At 41.4% G+C, this 23,533-nt stretch overlaps 1 protein-coding gene across 1 annotated transcript in view; it reads left to right on the top strand.

Annotated features, from left to right (window-relative positions):
- The window catches only part of arhgef39 (Rho guanine nucleotide exchange factor (GEF) 39), a 50,531-nt gene extending 27,450 nt beyond the window's left edge, over positions 1 to 23,081 (top strand). The window contains exons 7-12 of the mRNA XM_062382480.1: positions 2,483 to 2,611; positions 11,422 to 11,651; positions 15,812 to 15,900; positions 19,464 to 19,605; positions 20,326 to 20,423; positions 21,158 to 23,081. Coding sequence (XP_062238464.1) covers positions 2,483 to 2,611; positions 11,422 to 11,651; positions 15,812 to 15,900; positions 19,464 to 19,605; positions 20,326 to 20,423; positions 21,158 to 21,194 — 725 coding nt within the window. The 3' untranslated portion in view covers positions 21,195 to 23,081. The remainder of the gene's footprint in view (positions 1 to 2,482; positions 2,612 to 11,421; positions 11,652 to 15,811; positions 15,901 to 19,463; positions 19,606 to 20,325; positions 20,424 to 21,157) is intronic.
- The last annotated feature ends 452 nt before the right edge of the window (positions 23,082 to 23,533 follow it).

Below are 23,533 nucleotides of genomic sequence, written 5' to 3'. Positions count from 1 at the left end.
TGTGCTGGTTTATCCTGAGGCCCACTTTGCCTATTGTTAGACACTGATTAAAATAATAGAAATGCAAGAAAATGTAGTTGTTTATCAAAACAAGATGCTGTTTTCTTACTGTAATCTATTCTTCAAACGCTCCAAAAGACTTCATTTGCATATTATTGTACAGCAGGCTCAGTTTACTTTTTAGTATCTCTTCAGTATCTTTCACAACTCAAGAACTATGACTGCATTCAGCACCTTTGAGGGCTTTGTCTGTGTGTGGTAAGCTCGCTGGTGGATGGTATAGAAACATCACTTCTGAAAAACACGCAGGGTCTTCCAACTTTTCTTCAGACCAGGAAAGCTCCTCTGATCCAAAAACACCTTTTGTCTTCTAATCGTAAGCATCGTTTGAAAGAGAAATTTTATTTCAACATCCAATTGATTGAAACCACCACCATCATCTCAATGCTATGACAAGGCTTTTTGACAGACTTCTTTATCCTTCTTGATTGAAACAAAGTGACATCAAGTAAAACATCAGTTTTTATTTGCTCAAAATTGTTGTCCACACTAATATGTTTTCATTTTAAAACGATGCTTCGGACCATAACATTCTTCATCCAGAGAAGTGTTCAGGCTCCGGTTTTCTACCACCTCACCCCTCTCCGCCATTTTTCTCATCTCAACCCCAACTGGTTGAGGCAGATGAGGCGCCCACGTTGATTCTTGTTCTGCTAGAGGTTTCTTGCAGTAAAAGAGTTGCGCGTTGTTGCAAATTGAGTTTCTCCATTGTAAGTTATCTTACGTTGCAGAGGCCTAAAGTCACCACTTTTTTGAGTCCTTACCGATAACACCCAATTAGGAAGCGGAAAAAATTGACCACGTCATAATTTGCAAAAGTCTGAGTTTCTGGCTGTCCTGACCAAAGTGCAACTCATTTGTACTAAACTGAAGCTGGGGCCTGAAGTGTTTCCAAGTGTCTGTTTTAGATGCTAACACACTCATACAGAACAAAAGTGATCCTTTTTAAAACTACAGTTTAGTGTGGATGTAGCCTGTAGCTGCTCAGAGTGTGTTTGCTCCTCCTGTGGTCAATTAGTGCTTGCCGACAACTTTATTGATTAAAAATATTTAGCTAGTATCAGCTTTATATATTCAACTCTCAGTCTGGGTGTTGTACAGCAGATAAGGTAGGAAGGGGACTTCTCTTTGTCTGATGTTGAAGTGAACACTTAAACCAAATGAACTGAGCTTATTTTGGGCTGCTGTTGTTTGCATACTATTACAGACTGACAGTTTGGCTGATTTGCAGGAGGGCAATGCATTATAAGCTACGAGGGCCCCCATGGTGGAGACAGGCACCCCCTAATGAATACTACCATGCTTGGTGCCCCTGCACACGCATTCAAACGAAAGACCTAGCCCAGTCTGAGCCACACAGCAGACCATCAGGCCCAATCAGGGCTGTCTGGATATTTCAATTTGCGCAGCTCGGTTAAGTTCTCTGCAAGTGCACTGCTGATGAAATCAAGCACAATCAGGCCTCGATGCCGAGTGAGCCTCCAAAAAACAAAGGTTCTTACCTCTCAGTCCTGACATTTCCCTTTTTCTGTGTAGCATTTGCTAGCCTGCACTAGGCTTAAGTGTATTACCATAAAAGGACCATAGCATATTTGTTGTTTTCATTACATAATTGTTAAAAATGGAGGGATGGCAGTAAATGAGGAAATACAGTTGGAGAACAGCATGCATTAAAGGTGTTCAAAGAAGTGCCGGCCCATTACGGAGTATTGATAAGAGAAGTTGAAGCCATCACATCTTAACAGAACCCTTCCCTAAAACTACCTGTAATAAAGTATTTTACTGTAAACAAATGAGGACTCAGGTTAAGAAAAAGTGTTCAGCTCTTCATAGCTCCAACCATGTACTTCTATATATACTGTACATCATATGTGCTCCAGAACTTCTTTCCCTCTTGTGGTTAATGAAAGGGAATTACTTTTTGTCATTCATGTCCATTTGTAACCAAAGAGCACCGGCGGTGGGCTCAGGAAGCAGCATTTTGTAGAGGGACTAAAATCCAGTCATTTCTGAAATCTCGGATGACTGCCAGTGGAAGTCACCGTCTACTTCAAGCCCCTTTATGTTCTGGATCACCATATATTTTCACAGAAAGGTCTGAAATGTTCTCTGAGGGCACGGGCAGTGTGAACAAACTGTAGTAAACTGTTATGTATTATGCAATGTTTATTGCAATGTGATTATTACTTGCGATGTTGTCAACTTGCTGAATTGATGTTCAGTCTGTTTAAAGTTCATGTGATCATACAGGAATGTTTGTTTTTGTGAAATTAAATACCAGGTGAAACTACCTGAAAAAAGTGTTTTGCTATCAACCAGTCATTCTTGGTCATTTTGAACCAAATCTGTTTCGTATTATTCCTCAGAAAAGATTTCATCAGTGTACGGTATGACTAAAAGTGTTTATGCATGTGTGCTGTAGGGGCGGTGACCGAGGTGGGCGATGTGTCCCAGCGCATCCAGAACAATACCAGGCGCCATGAGAACCACCTGCAGCTTTGCCGTGTGCAGAAACTGCTGAAAGGACGGAGTACAAAGGTGCTGGCTGCAGGTTAGAGCCTCTGATCACATATTCCTTTCATCTCGTCCAAGAACCCCCCCCCCCCGCTATCCACTGCTCTACGTCCTATGGGACACATGGGAGGGGGGTGAGTATAGAAGTATAGGTAAACTGAAGTAGAACTAGCCAAGTATGGAGACATTAGTATGAATGGTTTTTAATCAATGGCATCCTATTAACTGTTACCTGTCCCTCTTGCCAGTGGTTTTCCTCGTCATCCAGCCTTCCCTCCGGCTCATTTATTCCTCCCCCCTGTTTGTCACGGTTCTCTCTCTACTTGTGGAGCCGTGGCCCTCTCCTTCCTGCCACTCCCTCTCCTGTTGTTGGTCTCCAGAGGGCCCGGCCTCCTCGTTGATCCGCTCGTCCTGCCAATCTCCCCCAGGACCAATTAGAGCCCAGTCTCATCTAACGGACCAGCAGATAAAAAGGAAGCCAAAGTGTGTTTGCTGGATGCGAGTGAGCGTGAGTGTGTGTTTGCTCAGATATATGCAGGCTGGCTTTCTGTGTGTGTGTGTGTGTGTGTGTGTTTACGGATGTGTTGGTGTGTAGGCTGGGAGCGAGTGCTGAATAGCTGCTCATCTCTCTAATGCCGATTCAAAGTTTCAAAAGCTTCCTCTCATCCAGGCTCTCAGGCCCCTTGCAACTCCGCCGGCTTCCTTTCCAGCCAATAAAGCTACGGTCCCACCAGACAGACTTCAGAGCAGCTGCAGCACCACCCCAACCCGTAACCCCATGCAGACCCATTCTACTTCCTTCCCACCATCTCCACTTCTAATGTGGGTAAAAGAAAAGCTCTGCCTTTTACAGATGAGAGGCGTCGGAGCCCCTCAAACATATTAAGTAGCTCTGTCGGAGACGGTGGTGGGGGGGGATTGTGAGACACAAAGCCTGAATCAATGGGACACTGATACAGCAGACAGTCGGCCTGTTTCCTGGGAGGCTGCATATTTGTGTCTGCCAGCCTGTTCCTTCAATTTAGAACAAAGATGTTTCACATTCTGCATCGTGTCTCACATTGATTTTTCTCAAACGTACGTCCCCTTATGCCCCTGACTATTGCACATAATTGTGTTTCGTCTTTTGTCATTTATATGTATGCGTTTTCCCTTTTCTTGCCTCAGGTGTCGAGGACTCAGACTACCTCATTCAATTAAGCATTATTGTGAGTCTAAGCAGACTTGGAGAGGCAGAAATAATGAAATGTTTCCTCTATTGCCTTGGAAAATTCTTCTCCTACACGGATGTTTTTTCCGCATTTTCGACCTGAAACATTTCAATGGCCAGTTCAAATAAAATTAATTCACAGCAATTCGGACCAGTAATAATGTAAGTCACTGCAGCAATGCCAACCGTTCTCTGGTTCTGGCTTCTCTTGTGTGAGGATTTAATGATTGCTTTTGTTAAAATGAAAAAGGGTTCACACTTTTTGAGCGTCCTGGGGGGGGGGGGGGGGGGGGTTGGCTTGCCATGCAGGCTGGAGGCTTTTATTTCTGTTGGGATCCTGAGGGCTGCGTCCAGTTGTGATGAGATCTCTCACGAGGGATGTGAAAACCACACCCTGGGCTAACAAGCATGCTAACAGTAGGCAATGCTACCTAACTTGCTGCCACAGCCACAACATAACCACTACCCCCCCCCAAACATATTAGAATCATTATGCATGTTTTACTTGTTTGTATATAACCAAACAAAGCTGGCCTGATGAAACCTCACTGTTTGATAATACATGCCATGACGGTGTTTGGGAATAACTCACCTTCCAAAAGATTATTCACTTATTTGGTATTTCAACAATGGTGGCGGAGAGGGGGCTCTAGCATCTGACCAACATCTCTCACAAGTGTTCTATTGGGTGGAGATCTGGTGAATGTAAAGGCCGTGGTGCGTGGTTCACATCATGTTCCTATTCTTCAAACCTTTCAGTGACTCATGCTCTGTGGATGGGAGCATTGTTGCTCTGGGAGAGACCCCAACACTATATTAAAGCGCCGGTTTCCTGGTGGGTTAGGCCTCACCTGCTGTGCCCTCAAAACAAATCCTGCAGACTTTCAACTGATTTTTCCCGAGGGGGCCGAAGGCTCTCACTTGGACGTTTGCGTTCGCACGTGTGTTGAGCTTCTCACATGAGGAAGAATTGCTTTTCTCCTTTTTCCTCCTCTGCCAACGACAATTTTTTACCCCATTTACCGACGTCTTCTCCATTGATCTAAATGCTCCTAATGTTACCCTAATCACTTAAGAGCTGCATCGTACCACCTACAGAAACTTTCAGCTGGCCGCTCTTGGTCCTTTTGGAATTGCCTCATCTACATAAAACCTCTTACTTACAGTTGAAATACTCCTTGATTTCTATGACTTATCCTCCATTCCGGCCCACTTAAACCGAGTGTTCGACTTCTCAAACCGCCTTTTAGAAAGTGATGCTTTGATTGAGATTTAATTTAAGTACGACCTCGTGGGTGGTAAGTGCTGCCCTCTCTGAAGCCTCTCTCCCCCTCTTCTGACTTTCATGGCCTTATAATGATGATAATACCCTCCATTTTGCTTCCATTTAATGTTTATGCGATTTCCTTCTACGTGGATGAATTTGGTCACAGTCCTGATTTGATAATAGCTACTAACACAATTGTTTCGCCTGTAATCTTAGAGAATGAACATTGCTCTCTTAAAGGACATTTTTGTGACTTGCCAAGTATTGACAGTATTTCCCTACAATTCTAGTAGAAAATGTAATCTGGCTGCAATTAGTTCTTCTTCTCACCAATTTAGTTGATCTATTCTGAAAGACCTGGTTGCAATCAGGTTGTGTCATAATGAACGGATCTGTAACTGTTGAGTTGTTTATCTAAAACATTTTGAGGAATCTTTGCAACTCCACATTTAGCAGATTTGATAATTGATGGTGAAAATACATCGTGTGTCATCAGTCACTTAAATATTCAAGTTTCTATTAGCCCTCTGACCTTCAACACACACCTCTGTTATAGTCCATTTAAACAAGGGGAAAGAAGTCTTCTGTCTTTTTCCGAGCTCAACAATGCCCAACCTGACTTGTCCTCATTCTGCCACACTGGCAGCCCTCTGCTCCTGTTATTCCTCTGGCCTTTGACACACCAGGAGGAACAGGACCCTTTGTAGATCAATCTTTATTTCCTGCCCCAGTTTCCACAGCCGACCCCCACTCGGTCCAGCCCAAAAGACTTTGTAGTAGTGCAGAGGTGCTCTTTGACAAGGGAAGCTGAAAGGCCTGAACATGGAGCGGAGTGCTTGGCACCACCTGCTCTTTGAACCTGCCGCTGCCTCAAAGTGCCGTGGCTGGTCAGATGTAGGCAGGGGGTCTAAAGGGAACCTGGTCCACAAAGAGACTCCTCCTCACCGAGAGCACCTCCAACCCCGTCTGACCCCTTTCAACTCGCCCAGGTAGGGGGTCTGATAGGGAATATCTGATACCATCTCAAAGGTGTGGAAAATCAGAACTTTCCAGTAGGGTCATGTGACATCACCAAACTCTCATATCCTGGGATAGGTAATTTCATAAGCAGTTAATGATGCACATCACAACATAACACGTTTTATGTAAATGTAACTGTGTAAATCATGTCCGTCTCTTAACAGATGTTGATTTCTAACAGCAGCTGTTAATCTCCTTCCATCCCAGAAACTTTAATTTCTCTTCTCATAGGTTGTGTTGCAGGCAGACGCCTCTCGCAACATCTGAGTCTGGGCTTTGTTTCAAGCATCCATTCTACTTTGAAACTTTTTTTCTGTAGAAAGTTTTGTGGTTTGTGAGTCTTCGGCTGGGAACGGATTGCAATATAACTTTTTATAGGTTTTCTGGTCCGCGTCAGACTATTTAAACCAAACCACCTTAATGAGACATGTGTCGCCCCGCTGGGTGCGAGCTGCTTGTTTTGGCTGATTAGAGTCGTCCTCCTGTGTCAACTTCACTCCCCTCCATGTTTGTTGGTGCAAATTCCCTTCCTGAAATCATGTCGTGTGGAAGAACACAAAGCATCGGCCAAACTGACACCACAGCCATTCTTTCCAATGTTGCCATCTATTTAGTTTCAACAAAAAAAAAAAAAATGTTTTGTACGTTTACATATTGTACATTAATAAACGCCTATTATGTGTGTACAACAACATTTGTGAAAAGTAAACATTTTCATCAAATGTTTGTGCAGTTCAATAAATAATATTTATTGTTCAGCAGATAGTAAGGAATAATGACAAGTGATATTATATTCAGAGTATGAATGTCAGCATCTCTCCTCCTAAACTGTGAAATACAGGACAGGTGTCAACCTCAAGCACACATCTCCTGGTCAGATGCAACCGTTTGGATACTTGAGTTGTTCGTAGCGTTTGAATAGTGAAGGGAGCAGAAGATGATACAAACACATCTGGGTAACTGGCAGACTTGATGTCTACTGAAACATGTCAGTTTCGGCACACTGGACCCTGGCAGCATTCGGATGCTTGAGCAGACACTTAACACATAACTGCCCAAGTGTAAATTAAAAGTGATAACACACTGTTATCACAGAATGCTGCTGTTATGTTCCTTTCAAGCCTGTGCAACCGTACAATCTCAGTCTGATCTGCGAGATGATTCAATCATATTTAACACAGTTCTATTGCCACCGTAAATTTGACATCGGGGTCAGAACATTCATAAAACATACATGAAGATAACAAATTTTGCCATTTAAATGGCCGCAATCAACAAATAATACATTCATAGTTGTTTTTTACAGGAATCCTTCTGATAGAGGTAGAAGTGAGGTTATAAATAAACTCTAACGGGGCATTCTGCAGATTTTACTCAGATGCCAATCTACTCGTCATGGTCAGTACTAGGTGAAGACGCATTTGAAAGTAGCCAAACAGAAAATGTATCTCTCAAGCTTTTGCTATATAGTTTGAGAGATGTTTGCATTTCTAAGGCAACAAAGGTCTAAAGAATTGTTTCTGAGAAAGTTTTACCTTTCTAGTAGAAATGCAATAGGCCAGTGGTTTTGACTTTCTATCAAAGAAAGAGATATTGTACAGATAAATTTAGCTTGAGAGATTTCATCTTTATCTTAGCTGTCAAAATACTCCAAAATACCCCCCCCCCCCCCCCGTTCTTACACTATAATATTAATCCTAGCAACATAAAATGGTTTCACTATGATGACAATAATATAATTTATCGCAATACTTTCTTTCTTTACTGGGACAAAATATAGTGCAACTAAATGTAATACTAAATATTTTTAAGAATGCACTGAGTTAGAGGTTTTATTGTTCATTTTACAGCTTAAGTGTACTGGGAACTTCTTTAATTTTCAGGCAAAATTGGTATTGTACAATGCAATAACCAGAACTAAATCAATATTGGAATAAATCAAATGGAATCAAACGCAACCCTAGTTAAGAAATGACCAATGTATATGGAAAGTGTCAAGAAAAGGGTTAAAAGGTGTATTATTGTGTGCCTAAATGCATATTGAAAAACTTTGAGTGCACTTAAATTATAGACTGGTGCACCTAAATGAAAAGGTTAGTTGCACCAGTGGAAAAAGGGTTAATCTGGAGCCCTGCTACAAAGTCGTAACACACACCTCCTTAGGCTGTTGGAAATTACAACAGTCGTGTTTCACTATTGTCTGACCTTTTATAGATGAACCAATCAATAGTGCTTTACAATACAATTGTCCCCTAAAGAAAACCAGCAAATTATCCCATATATGAGCTGGAACCAGTAACATTTATTTATTGGGCATTCTAAAGATGAAATAACTTAATTGAATTGCCCGATTCGCCTAATGCCGTTTTAGCTTTAAATCTGCTTTTTGAAAATCCCACGGTTTAAGGGGGACTTATTTTAGTGTTTCTGTTAATGTAAGCCTTCAGATCTTTGACTGGCTGCAGGCTGAATACCACCCCAAAAAAAAGAGTAATACATTCCTGGTATACCATTATCTTACTGGGAGTTATGGCTATAAGACAGTTGTGTATTCATACTTAAAGGGTGGCTGCCCAGGGCAACACATGTATCCCATTGGAGTACCCTTTTCTTGTACTTGTACCTCTTAAAATCTGCTTGATTGTGAATTAGGTGAATGGCCCAAGACTGACCCAGGACTGTCAGTTAAGTTGAGGTACATGTGCAGCATCCAGTTCCCCTACAGTTGTCTTCAACTTAAAAAATATCATAATTTCTTTAACTGATCATGTTTGAGTGGTTTACTGACTACACACTCAGTAAATGTGTCCTTAAAGAGTTGTATAAGGCTCAAACAGGGCTTTATTTATATCATATTTAATAGAACGATTACAACCACTCCTCCAATCTCCACAGAGCACCTTAGAGAGTCGTGGCATGTCTCTCGACTGTTTTTCCCGTTTGAGACCCATGGCATTTTAAAAGCAATTTGACCCCCGCCTGGCAGTGCCACTTAATCTCAGTAGTCTTGTCTGTAGCTGAAAATGTCCTCTCTAAGCCCCAGAGGCACAGCTCCAGCCACTCAGGCTAGCTGCAATCACAGGCTACTGGCTGGGGCAATTACAAAAACATCCTGGAACTCGGGCTCAATTTTCATTTTATCTATCCAAATGTCAGCCTTTTGCTTATTAGCTATCATCACGCCGCTGCCAATCACAGTCGAAAGAGATGAGAGCACTCCTCTGTAGCCACACCCTGATATGGCTGCCTCCCACGGAGTCCGTCTCAGATTCTCTCTTGTCTTTTTTGTTCTCTTTGAATAGCCTTCATTTATCTTTCCAAGTCAGCACAGCTTAGTCTCATTATTATAATTTTGTGGGTTCCCTTCAATTTGATGCTTGGGAGACAAAGGTTATTAGCCCTTTTATAATGAATCTGCATTGGTTTGGGGATTCACAACCATCAAGTCAGAATTCAGTATTAAATCCACTTAGTGAATCTGAATCCTTTTGAAATCATTCTTGAATTTATATCTGGTTTAGGTTTCAAAATCTGCAAATGCCTTAAGGTAACTAGAATGGCACAACTGGACCAGTTGCACCAGATTGCACACATGCTTAAAAATATCAGTCCCTGAAATATGCCTTATTTTTCATTATTATTATAATTTTATCAAGACCATGAATTACTCCCTAGGATATGGGTGAAAATGTAAATGCCCTATCTCTGGATCCATCCCTTCGTTTGGATCCGAGCCATAATTGATTGGGTTCTTTCTTGGCCCATGTCCCATCCGGTCACCAGGTTTGGTTAAAGTAAACCAACAAACAAACAGAACAGCTGCATAAACATCGTTTACCTCGTTGTCAGATAAAGAAAGAACTTAAACTTAAAGATCTCTTTCCCCTTCTGCTGGCAAAGATAATTATGAGCGCCTAATAGTGAAAACCTTAAAATAAGCTAAGCAGCATAAATAGTCAAATGTTGATTGCTAAATTATATCAACTGGACTAGACGTCTGACTGCTTTTTTATCCTTCCAAGTCATGTCCTCAAGTCATTTCTCCAAACACTGATGCACAGACTCGGAGAAAGCTGGAAATTGGATCAATGACCATTAGCTACCGGTGCTGTAATTAGCTGCCGGCTGTGTCTTTTGGAAAACACTCAAATGAGAGGCCTGTTAATCTAACAAGAAGGTCCTCGCACATCTTTATTTGCTTACAAAGAGAAAGAGTCTGCAGAGATAAAGAGAGCTAATGGAATCTGGAGCTTAACTCCTCTGCTCGGGATTCTCCACTAACCTGAAGGTCGGCGGTTCGATCCCTGCCACCAACAGTCTACATTCCAATGTGTCCTTTGGCAAGGTACTAAACCCCCGAATTGACAGGGGTTTGTGCCAACAGTGTATGATTAGTGTGTATAAGAGAAAGCAGTGCAAACAAAGGTGCTGTGTGAATCTGTGTGAATTGGTGAATGTAACTTGAACAATGAATGGTCAATGAGACTGGAAAAGTGCGATATAAATACAGCGATTAACCATTAAACCCACTGGAGACCAGCTCTAGATTTAGAATTGAATGTTGTTTCAATGCCGTTTGTAACAAACTCCTCGGAGAGACACCATACAAGAGGACTTTGTAAATCTGTGGGTTAAACAGTGATGTACTATAGTCTTTAGTGTTCAAGAGGCAGAGTGAGCTGTGTCATGTATGAACTGGTCAAGTGTCAAATCCATAAACTGTATATACACATTTCAGCTTTGCAGCAGAGGTTTAGAGAGGCGGTGGTCTAGTGGCAGAAACTTGGACCATGGGCAGAGAAGGTCTCTGGTTCGTCTCTGGTTCGACTCCACGGAGAAACAACAAAAGACAAACCTGGATTGAACTGTCCAAAAATCCAAGAGTCTCCCTACCCTGTCTAGTGCCCCTGAGCAAGGCACCTTACTCCCCCAACATCTGCTCCCCGAGGGCCTTACATGGTCGCTCACTGCTCTGTGTGTCCTGCACACAGATGGGTTAAAAGCAGAGGCTAAATTTCCCTACCAGCATCAGTGTGCCTTTGCATGTCTGCATGTGTTTGGGACCAATAAATGCATCTTAATCTCATCTTAATCTATATAAAATGTATTCTTGGTGACGAGTTTGGCCATTGCCGTTTGACTATATGCCCCAACATTGGCTGGGTAGATCGGCAACAATGTTGATATAATTTTTGTAATTTGTAAATTATAGAAGTCATTACTTATTTCGTTCCAATGCAGTTTAGTGTATGCCGGTAAAACCCTCAGCCTCCATGAAACTCAAAACAGGTCTTAGCTGCTGACGATGGCGACCATTCATGCTTCTTTCTGTTCTCCCCTCCTCTCGCAGGGAGATGGTACATCCGGGAGGGCTGGCTGAAAATGGTTCCTCCGAAAGGCAAGGAGGCTAAGCCCAAGATGTTCTTCCTGTTCTCCGACATGCTGCTGCAGGCCAAGCGCTGCAGTCCCCTGGATCCCACCAATGGAGACAAGTTCACCGGCCAGCACATGTTCCCCCTGAAGGCCTGCAATGTGGAGAAGGTGTTTGGACACACCAAGAGCAAAGGAGGCCTGCTCAGCGTGAGTATCAGCCACATAGACCGATAGCAGACTTACTGTACCTGTGTGGACCATGTGACATAAGAGGGATCAGGGAGTGTCTGGGATATCTTTGAATATTCTATTAGGTTGTTCATCTGGCAGAAAGCAGGCTGAGAAACAACATTAACTCACCAGGAAGGGGAAAATAATGGAGTGTTGACTCATTTACGAACAGAAGCTGAAATATGATAGTAGAGAAAAGAATAACACATAAGGAAAACAGCAGGAAGTGAATGATTACATTCCTCCTTACCATACATATACTGTAAGAGACATTCTCATTGACATTCCCCCCGAAGCACTTTCCTAATTTAAAATTGATGAAGCTATTTACCACAATGTGGTTTAATTCTTTATGTTGCATTGATGTCCCAGTTTAAGTTCCTGCACATTTTATAGTCTTGTTAAATTTAGTAAAGAACCATTTATCAATTGGTTGAATTGTTATGCTTTCTAAATGTTATATGTTCACAGCACAGTTGTCTCTACTCTTTGATGAGGGGGGTTCCGATGTAGGACATTTTTAAATATGAGGCCTGGTGACATTAGGCAGATTTGCACAATGTGAATAAGATGGCTCTTCTTGCACTTGAACACTCAGCAACATTACATTTGTTGTTTTTTTCTAAAAACCTTGTGTTGTCAGTCTTCACAGTGCATGTTATTGTAATGGTATGTTACACACTGAATCACGAGCATCATTAGATCGTGGTCTTAGCATTATCCGTGCTAATTGGCTCTTTGACAGTGATTCAATTCGATTTTGGAAGAGGCATTTTTTGAAACCAGTATCCAAACAATTTCAATAAAAAATTGTTTTATTTGTATAAGCATCATCATCAATTAGTTTCTATTATTTGCAGGGATGTCTTTTGTTGAACTTGTCCTGTGATCAATCGAGTTGAGCTCAAGATACAAGCAACAATCCCAAAAAGTTTGTGCATTGTCCACACACACTCAGGGTTGAAAACAATACCCTCCTTAGCACACAGGGTGATATAATGCTGTTGAGTCAAATTTTGAAGTCATTGGTTATCACTGGGTGACGGTTATATTGTAGGTCATTAACAAACAAGATGTTAGTGTGTAACAGAGCCACTGTAGAGAGGGCTGACACAGGTTCTGTGATGTCCTGGGGAACTAACTGTAGAAAAGTTGAAAGGGAAAAAGAGAAAAGTTGTTGTCGGGCAGCAGGTGGGGAGACATCTGTTCGTTGGTTTGAGTATACACATGAGTGAGTCCTTAGCAGAGGCATTATTTAATTTCCTCCTTTTAGTGAATGCTGCTTTGATTTGTCTTACTTATGGCCTTGATGGCTCCTGTTGTATAATCTGCACAAACAGAGGTTTCCTGAATGTTTTCCAGTCTCCCTGAATGAAATGCCATTTAGTTCCGCTTGTCAGAGGAGACCTGCGGTTACCTCGCCTCCTCTTCTCCCTAATACCTTCAAACCCTTGTCGATGGCGCCCCAAAAGTTAAACTTTTTATTTTTTTTTCCTACTTTTACTGCGTCTTTCCTCTCAGACTGATCCGTCTTGCAGGTCCCGGTGCAGCTGCTGGCTGACAAATTGTGTCTAAATGATGTAGTTGCTGTCGTGAAACATTCAAAGGGAACGAGTCGCGCGTCATTGAGCAAGTAACCAAAGCGTTTATGCAGCAAGTGTTTAGTGCCAATGCCGCGCGGTATCAATATTCATTTCAGCTGATGCGCCCTTCCTCAAAGAGCTCTTTATGTTGTGTTTCTAATGTGCCTCCCCGTGATGCACAGTGGCGACGGAGAGGTTGGGTTCCTCCTCTGTCTGCTCACACAGCTGGCTCACACACTTTTCGACTTAATAAAACCAGACAGAAAATTAGCACTTATAATTAGCAGATATTTTAATTATTGATACAAAAATATCTGGACAGTTAATAATTGTCCAGGCGACAGTAAGAACTTTAAAACTTTGCGGTGCTTAACGACTCAGATATAGCGATTGAGTGGAGTCTCTGGTTTTTGCCAAAAAGGCGTAGTTTATATATTTTCGGATGATGTGCGGCACAAAACACCGATGAGAGGGTGGATGCAGGTAAAAGTAGTTCAGTGTTTAAGACTCCGCCGTGTCCTGCATGTGTGATGGTCTCATCAGCTCGGCCTGCATGACTTCATCTTTAAAAGGCAGTGGGAATTAGAAGCATCCTTCAGGTGACGAATGAAGAGGCTGCTGATGGTGTGTGTGTGTGTGTGTGTGTGTGTGTGTGTGTGTGTGTGTGTGTGTGTGTGTGTGTGTGTGTGTGTGTGTGTGTGTGTGTGTGTGTGTGTGTGTGTGTGTGTGTGTGTGTGTGTGTGTGTGTGTGTGTGTGTGTGTGTGTGTGTGGTGATGGCTGCCAGCTGCAACAGAATCTCTCAGCTGCTGGATCAGATTAGGCTACAGATCCATCTCTTCCGGCCCCTCCAGTAAATACATCTTCCTCAAGCCTGTCGCCGCTCTCTCTGCCGGCCGCGTTGCACATTATCTAATGGCAGAAATGGCATTTCATTAGCCTCTTATCCCGCCGAGGCCCAGATGCATACTCAATAGCATTACATGTAATTTCTCATAAGGACACATTATTGATCCTGGGCCCCTACCTAAGCTCAAAGAAAAGGGCTGTCAGCACTCCAGGGCCCTCGTCAGCCAGGGCCGTGAAGAATTAATGCCAAATTAAATTTGACAGCTGTAAATGCCATGGCAATCTATATGCAAAGTTTAGGGGGGGAAAAAATGCTTTTATTAAAATTCCTGTTATTTTTGCTCTCTCTCTGGTTGCATTGTAGCGGAGAGCCGGCTTTTACATGTGCCTCGGCCCGTTTCCCCCTCTTTTCGTCTTCCCTTCCCTTTTGTCTACCTCGACCTTCCGTCTCCTCTCCCTCTCTCTCTCTCTCCCTCTCTGTCTGCAGTCTTCCTCCTGCTAATATTCCCCCGCTACTTGAATATTTTCCCACATCCCTGACAGATTCTCTTTGATGTATAAATAATCAAGCTAAATTATGTGCAGCGATGAGGCTCCATGCTCTGCCGTTCTTATTATACAAAGTAATTTCTACCTAAGAGGGTCAGATTTCCTGACAAATCCCTAATTACTGCATTCCAATAGAAGTGGAATGCATTTGTGCATAAATCAGCCGCCGTCCCCCAAGTAGCGAGTGCTTAATATCATGCGCCACTCAAAATCGGGCCCCATTCACTGAACTCTGTAATTAGATAATACTTTTGATGATGGTACATTTGAAATCTTAATCTATTTAATGCATAATGAGAGACACTCCCCTCCCTCTGTGTTAAATCATCATTATGTTTGATGAGCTGTATGCTTCTCTGTTCGAGCCTAAAGTTCTGTCTAAATACACGTGGAAATGATCAATAACTCCGCCGCCGGTGGACCGCGTGGAGGCTGGAGACACAGGTAAATCGGAGAGGCCATTTAAATGTGGTGAAGGGCTAATTTTGATCCCCTGTAATAGCTTTCCCAGTGTAATTACGCTGCTCTAAAAGCCCCTTTTGTTTGGGCCCAGACGTCTCCCATTGGCTTGTTTGACAAGTACAATCACAGTCTGGCTTTAACAACGTGCACCAGGGAGTTGATAATTACTGTTGACTCAAAGGAAGAGGACGCTGACAAGCCGGCAGGGCGTGCGTCTGAGAACACATTTCTGTCCAGCCGATTATAGTTTCCCACTAAATGTGACCTGACTGCATCAGATTCTGTCCCCGCCGTTTACCTCTCCGTCTCCTTCACCTTCACATTTTACACTTGTAGGGCCCATGGAAGCCTGTGAGGCGCAGCCCTAGGTTTTGCTAGGATGATGAGGTGACAGAGTGGGAAGGAGTTTGCTTAATGTGGCCTACCCTCTACTGTTTTTATAGTGTTACTGCAGTTTAGGTCTCTGATGACTGACAGAGGGTGAGGCTTCTAAAATACAACACAAAGCTGATAAATAGATGGTTACAGTTCCTGTGGCTCGTTAAATACCTCAAATCATGAAACTGTCCTGAGTTACATTTGCTCGCACTACAATCTTACTGTTCTTATGTTTATTGTGCATAGCTGTTCTTGCCATTGTGTATGACAACACACAATCATCCTAACTTCTCTACCTCTACCTCGTCTTCCTCCAGTTAACCTTCCCCAAAGCCAAACTCCTGCTGATGTCCACCAACCAGGAGGATCTGAATGACTGGTACCAAAGCCTGAGCTCAGCAATCAGGTGTGCACGCATACTCAACCCACGCACACGCACACACACCTTATTGATCCGATACTCTTATCGGTTCTTATTGGCTCAATCTAAGCAAATAAAAACACTACATACCGTAGTTAAGGGTTGTTATACACTAATGAAAACATAAATACTTTATTCTATTTAAGTTAATAGATCCATTCCATATAGCTGCTTTCAGACTTGCACTGGACTGTAATTTCTGTCGAGGAGGGCGATGACGCTACTAACATCTGACAGACGCAAAAATGAAAAAACAGAGAGAAAACAAATATCTCCTGGTGGAAGAACGAAGTCACAAACGTAGAAGACACCGACAAAGACGTCAGGAGAGTTTGCGGTGATGAGGGTTGACAGCGGTGTCGGGGTGCTGGAAACAAAATCACCTGATTTTACGCAGCAGAGTTAATAGATCACTTCCTGTTTCTGTTTGGTGCACCTGGCTGCTCCACCTCCCGCCTGAATCATGAGGAGGATTTGTTGACGTAGTGAACGCAACTGTGTCGAGAACCTCCCGCTGTGCTGTGCATGTGTGAAACCCGCGAACTGCGGGTAAACTCCCCAGCCGATTCTCCGGATTTTACCCAGAGGTCATGTCTGAAAAATGGCTCATAATTTATCTTAAGTGAAAAACTAAACACAGGACTTTGCACTTCACCAAATCCACTCCAGCTCTGAATGATGCGAAGCCCAAAAAGAAGATTTCTGAACGGCACTTCAGACAATTTCCGATTGAATCTGTGAACGCAAACATAACGATCAGCAGTTTAACAGTTACTTTTAAACATCAAGCCATGTTTGTATAAATGAGTTAACTCCTGGTGTTTGGGCTCCAGGCTGCTCGCATACATTACCCTGTTTTACACTAATTACTTAGGCTGCCTCGCCATAGTCTCATTGGTCCACCACAGCTTCATAATGATCAAACAAAATGTTATACACCTGTCAAAAGAACATGAAGGATCCACATACGTGTTCTCTGGGCTGCCAGGATAATAAAAAAATAACAGCATTTGTAACACTGAAAGAACATCCTAGACAAATGTCTTAATTTAAAAAAAAAAAGTCTGTGAGATAAAACGTACAAGATAACTTCTATTGAGCAATAATAAACATGGAAACCTATTTTCTTAATTTCTGCGGGACAGATAACATCAGAGCTTATCAGCACCACAGTCTTAAATAATTTAGCCCCGAGCTCTGTTTAATGCCAGGCTTCAATAACTGTCAAAGACCCGTCCATGGTCATAAGACACCAGAGAGGTCCTCAACCGTAACGCAGCACAAAGCAACATCATGTATTGTGTATTGTTTGGATTGCGCAAAGAGTGAGGCTCATTTTGAATTAAGAATTCAAACCCATCAATGTTATGTCTGCATCATTCCATCAAATGGATTTTTTGGAGATGTCTTTTGCATCCCATACATTAAAGTCAGCACACAAACCGTGTTTGGTTTCTTTATTTTCAAAAACACACTTTACAGATTTATTTTCATTAAATAATTTCCTAAAATATGGAATATTTAAAAGAGCCTACATGCCCTCACCACGACCTCCATGTGAGTACGCTCACACCAGTACTCTGAGATGTCTACAGGGTTTAAACTGCTGTGAGCTTAGTTGATGTGTAGCTATCGATTTTGTAAGCATTTATGGTGCATGATGTATATTCATTTTTTTGCATTTTCGGAAAGTGTCCAACTTGGATGTATTGTCTCGTGATCTGATGAGAAGCATGTAGCTAATGAGGTATTGGTAGAAATATGAATATCTGTGAGCGCCGAGATTTTCCACTCTCACAATGACTCTTAATAAAACTTCCACACACACTGATGCCGGAACCTCAGGCCTGTCTGTCTCTCAGCATTGATCAGCCAGACCTCGGTAACTCCACTCCCTGCCCGCCTGGCCCCCACCTCCCCCGAGCACGGTCTGAGTCAGCCCGGCTACGTGGAAGGGTCCAGCTCTGCTCAGGTCTCCCCCCCGCTCCACGACCTCTGTGTGCCCAGCCAGGCTTATTAGTTTATCACTCTGTCAGAGCGGGAGAGCGAGGGGAGGCTGTCAGAGAGCTCGGCCGCCGCCGCCGCCGCAGTAGCAGATGGGGGCCGAGGCTGCAGGCTGATGGCTCTAAACTCCAGGGAGTGTAATTAGCCGTGATGGAGGAGTGAGGAGGGGACAGGCTGAGAGGACCAGGGGTCAGCAGCACTCACACCAATGGGGAGAAGTGCAGGGCGGAGGGGTGTGAGTGTGTGTGTCTACACACAGCTGAATTATTGATTTAACTAAGACTACACACACTCTCTGGACTGACATGTCTGAATCTATTGGATGTTGCTCTCAGTGATTGTCAAACATTTATTATTTTTGTGTGGTTGAGTCATATTAGACTGGTGGGCATGGTTTTTTTCTTTACTCAAAACATCTACTTTACACACACACAAACATTCTTCCCCTTAGCTCCTTATTGAATTTCTTTTCTGTGTTTCCTTTTGTTTCCACAAAAAATCTTACTAATACCTTGTACCTACACACAGACACACACATCTACTAGCCAGGGGACTTAATTAGTGTGTAGATCAATGCTCGGTGACACTAAGTGAATGGTGGGGCAGGATGAGGCCTGACCACCAGGGATGTAATGAAGGCTAAAGACAGTTTAACTCTGACTTACTTCTCATCTTCACGAGGTGGAGAGGGTCTTCAGGCCGACCTCGAAAAGATAAATTCATAATCGTGTAGCAGGTCACGATTTCCTTATTATCATTTATTAACTCTTTGTGGAACTGAGGGGTTGATAGACGGAGAATATGTTTATTCATGATTCATTGTTACCAGGAATAACTTAAAGGTGACGTCGAACCAGGACTGAAATCATTGATTGTAACCAAGCTCACAATGTGTGACTAAGTTTCCGCTATGTGTGATATAGACTGGAGCTAGTGTCAATATGAAATATAGGGTTCAAATCACACGTTAATGTAACAATACACGCTCTACTTTTACTTGCTTTAAGTTATTTCGATTTTTGTATGTTAAATTTAAAAATACAGAGGTTGATTCAAGGCGATGTGCAGTAACATCACAGAAAAGAGACAAAAATGACAATTACGTCTGTTTTTTGAGATTTTTTTTTTTTTTGTCACTGAATATTTCCTATTTCACTGAATTATGGCAGATTTTTCTTTATTTATCCTTTATTTGTCCAGAACAATGAGTAGACAATTGTGTTTACGGTCATTTAGTAGAAACATTGAGTCCACCACTACGTCTGTCCACTAGGGGACACTTGTTACATTGTAAACTCATGCAGGTGAGTCACCTTTCCCCTTTGGATGTCCCCCCTTTCTACCAGTGGGCATGTCTTTTGTGTGGACTGAACATTGGAAGCAGCCTCTAAGAGAAAGGAGGGACACAAGCACAGACGAGGCATAAAGCACGACTACACAGAGATTCCACAGAAACATTAAAAGCTCTTTGCAGTGAGGGTTTCTCGATATTATTTAACAGTATGACCTGGATCAGCTGCTAACTGAGTGTGTTGCCTCTACAGGAAGCTGCAGTCTAAAGAGACCGTGGTCTATCAAAGAGCTGAGACGCCGCGCCAGAGAGCCCTGCACACCGCCGCTGACAGCCACAACACACCGGGCAGCAGCAGCAGCAGCAGCAGCAACCCCGTCAGGAAGAGAAACATGGTGATTTAGTCGTCCTCTTCGGTGGAATACTGTACTGTACACATTCATTAAATCTGTCAGACTGGTTTTAATGAAAATAATAACCAATAAGAGTGATATTCATAGATGTAATGATAGTAATAGTAATAATAATCTTGTAACCCTGATGAGGTCTTGACTGTTCATGGGAAAGAATAATAATATTGATGGAAGTGAAGGATAATGGGATGACAGTTGTGTGGTGTGTCTGGTAAAAACACCAAACTATGGAGGAAAGGATGGATTTTCGATTTGTGATGTTTGTTGTCGAGGACTTCTCACCACCACCTTTGCCTTCTGATTCAACCACTGGATTATTCAGTGTAGATCTTTTTCTAACTGGGAGACTTTCTTTTTGTCATGGGTTATGGGGAGAAAGTACAAAATTCAAGAATTGTCATTGGACACCAAATAATCACCCCGAGTGTCGCTGAGTCTTGAAATAATTGCACATATTTACAGGTCATACTGTGATAATGACAACTAGAAACATGTCATTTGTCATTTCATGGAACCTCTACCTTTACCTACTGTATGAAAACTGTTAATTTCCTGAGGATATTTCTTTAAAAAATTTAAACTTAGTGTTTGCTTATGTAGTCATTCATATTTCTACACTGCAAGAAGGAAGTTTTCAAAACCAGGTTTTTCAAAAGCTTTTGTCCTGACCCTGTGTTATTTGCAATCACCACCTCTCTTCAGGAGACCAGTGACGACAGGGAACGCGCTCAGCAGCCTCCAGTTGAGTGGGAGGGCAGCGCCCCCAAGAGGATGAAGCAGTCTGATGCTCCTGAGCAGAGGTGGGACAGCTTTATAATCTTAATTCCTTTTAAAAATATGTTTTGCTTATTGTTCAGCACTTGAATGTTCGAGCTGCACTGTGTAGAATGATGTACAGTTGCTTCAGGAAGTTATTAGACCGTATTAAGACAGTTTTTCACTTTCATCTGCTCAACAAGTGAAGTTTCTCTGTGCTCTCCTTAAAGCTCAGTTTAGTACATGTAACTGTTTGTTGTTGTCACTCTGTGTTTTGATGTTTTCCTTCATTTGTCTAAGAGCAGGGGACTACAAATAATGATTTACTAATAATATCAATGATTATCTGGAACAAATTGTTTTTTTTCACTTTAGTTTGAGATTCAAAGATTTCAGATTTTTCAGTGAGGGAGATGAGATATTGATTGATTATTTATTTAAGCCTCGGAAAACACATTGAGGAATAAGACCCTAATTTACAATGATGTCGAGGGTACAATGTAGAGTTAATACATTTAAAGAAAAAATAAATAAATAAGAATGAAATAATATATGCATATATATATATTTATATATATACAGTAATACAAGGGAAAAGGTCATAAACCATCATCTTTGACAATTAAAAAGTATTTTTTTTACTTGGTTGTAAGTTGAAATCAAATCAGACTGAATGAGATCTGTACCGAGCTCAGGCATAGTCCAAATCGAAGGCTGCTCATATTATGATTAGTTTCTCACTGAATATGATTTGAAACCTGTTATTTGTGTCCATCAGTGTGGAGGCATCCACCTCTGGCTGTGTGATCCTCTGATGGACCGACTGGTCCTCAGCGTCTCGGTGGATCGAGGACGGTTCAGTCTGAGAGTTTCGTTTCAGACTGACGTCTGTGTTCCACTCTGCAACACGATGCTCATGCTACTGTTTGTCTGAGCTGCTCAAGGCCTCTTTTTTTATTCCTTCACTGTTCTAACATGAGGTCTGGAGAAGTCTGGCTTGATACTAACAGCAACTTCAGTCTCTGCTCACCCTGTGCAATATAAAGTATCGTCGATGTGCTGCTTTAAAACCAAATATCTGATGAATGTTCACCACTTCTGTCCTTATTCACAGTCTGTGCCTAAATGTACATCTTCCGCTCATCTTTTTATGTTCAGTCAGGATTTTAAAATACATTTACTGGCCGACTGTAGACACAAGAAATGAAAAAAATAACCAGCATGGCTCTGATCTTCACCTGCGCTCACTTTTCACTGACTTGAAACGTGAAGCTGCCACTGAGCTGTTTTCATGTGGAATTCTCTGTAATCCAAAATGTTACAAAATGTGATTATGTGCAGTTATTATGTATATAAATACAAAAATGACCATAAACATTATGAAATGATTAATAATAGTAATAGAGAGTAAAATTTCAAATCTATAAACCAAAAATGTTAATGATAAACAAACACACAGAAACATTTTAGCATTGAAGTTTATCATAGAAAAATAGTTTCTTTCCCAATGCCCCTTTTTCTAAAGAGAAAAACAAACTCCTACTCATTAATCTTTCTATAGCTGTTAGGACCCCTCACTCTCATCTTAACCATCCCTTATAAATGCTAAGAACTAAATTAAAGAAAATTCTTACTCTTACATTTATTTGTAGCCCTTCAAAAGGTTCAGCCAACATGTCCTCATCACGGGAAAATATCCTCATGATGCTGAAATGTCCTTATAACAAAAGAATGTTTGCCCAATGATGGTTTATAACAAAATTTGTTCTCAGAACCATAGAAAGACATGAACGCACACACACACCCTCCAAAGAAAAATGCCGTTTAGAAATAAATGCTTAAATTAGTTAATTTTTAAATAAACATGTCTATAATGAAATAAAACTCCATAAAAATGAACAAATAATATTACACAGTAATTTTCTGTTTCGTTACACAGTTTTTTATTGAGCAATTTATTGGTTCATTGATACATTTTACCCTGTTTATTAATGTGATTATTTGTTTCATAATGTTTTATTTATTTTGTAACAAACAACTATTATGACTAGGTATTTATTGTTGTTCATCTTCTGCATGCCATCATTTAATCCAACTGAATGTGAATATATGAATTATCACGTTATTGATCCCAGCCACAGAACCTGTTCTGATGTCATATCACTGCTTGGACATTTTTATAGAATGTGTGATTTGATTGATTGTTTTGTTGCCAAATACACAGCTGGTATTCATAGCTTTGATGTGGGAGACATATAGTGGCGAACTCTGTCCTTTCATACTTGATGTTAGATAAGTGCATTTAATCACGTGCACTGTATTTTAGAAATTACATCATGGGTTTATGGAGGTTTCAGTGGAATGTGAACAACCAGGCATGAGAACTTGGTCGTTCAGACAGAAGCTCACTCTGCTGATTATTTAAATATCTTATTTTTTTTTACGTTATCACCATTATATCCTTTATCCTACATTATATTATATCCTAAATCAGTCAATATATTCTTCTTTTCTATTTGATCGATTTTACTAACTCGTTTTTTTGTATTTAAAAGTTGTGTGGGTTTTTTACAGGTTATTTTTATTATATTATTCTTTGTGTTTTTTAAAGATTCTGTGTAAAGCTGCTTGCAAATCATACAAGGGAATGGAATTAATGGCAACTTTGCAATAAAACTCAGCAGTCGCTGTGTGTTTGTGTTTTTCATCTCTTTGATTTTCCACTAGATGGATACACAGAGCAGCAGTTTACACTTAAATAAACAAAAAGATTCCTTACAATTAAAGAGGCAAATTAAAGAAATCCAAAATATCCCACACACTTCTCTTCATGGTTACTCACATAAGGACCAGAGGCCAGTGTGTTAAAGGGTTTCATGTTTTTTACAATAACAGTGAGGAGCTCATATGAACACTGACACTGTTTAGTCCCTCCTGTTAACTCAGGCCAACAAAAGAGTGTTGGAAATAGAAGTGATGGGTCATTAGAATAAAGAGGAATAAAGTAAGAATAAAAAGTCCTATTAGATCAAGTTGCAAGTTTACTTTTAGTGTCATTCATCCTCACAAAGTAAACGGCTGAACCTTCATTTATCAGTCCAAAGTGCAAAAATAGTGCAAAAAAAAAAAACTAAACCACATGACAGTAGAAATA

Source organism: Platichthys flesus, chromosome 23 (assembly GCF_949316205.1).
Source record: "Platichthys flesus chromosome 23, fPlaFle2.1, whole genome shotgun sequence".
In the NCBI taxonomy this organism is placed as follows: domain Eukaryota; kingdom Metazoa; phylum Chordata; class Actinopteri; order Pleuronectiformes; family Pleuronectidae; genus Platichthys; species Platichthys flesus.
Note: the sequence above shows the minus strand (reverse complement) of the source record. Positions and strands in the feature narration are given on the sequence as shown.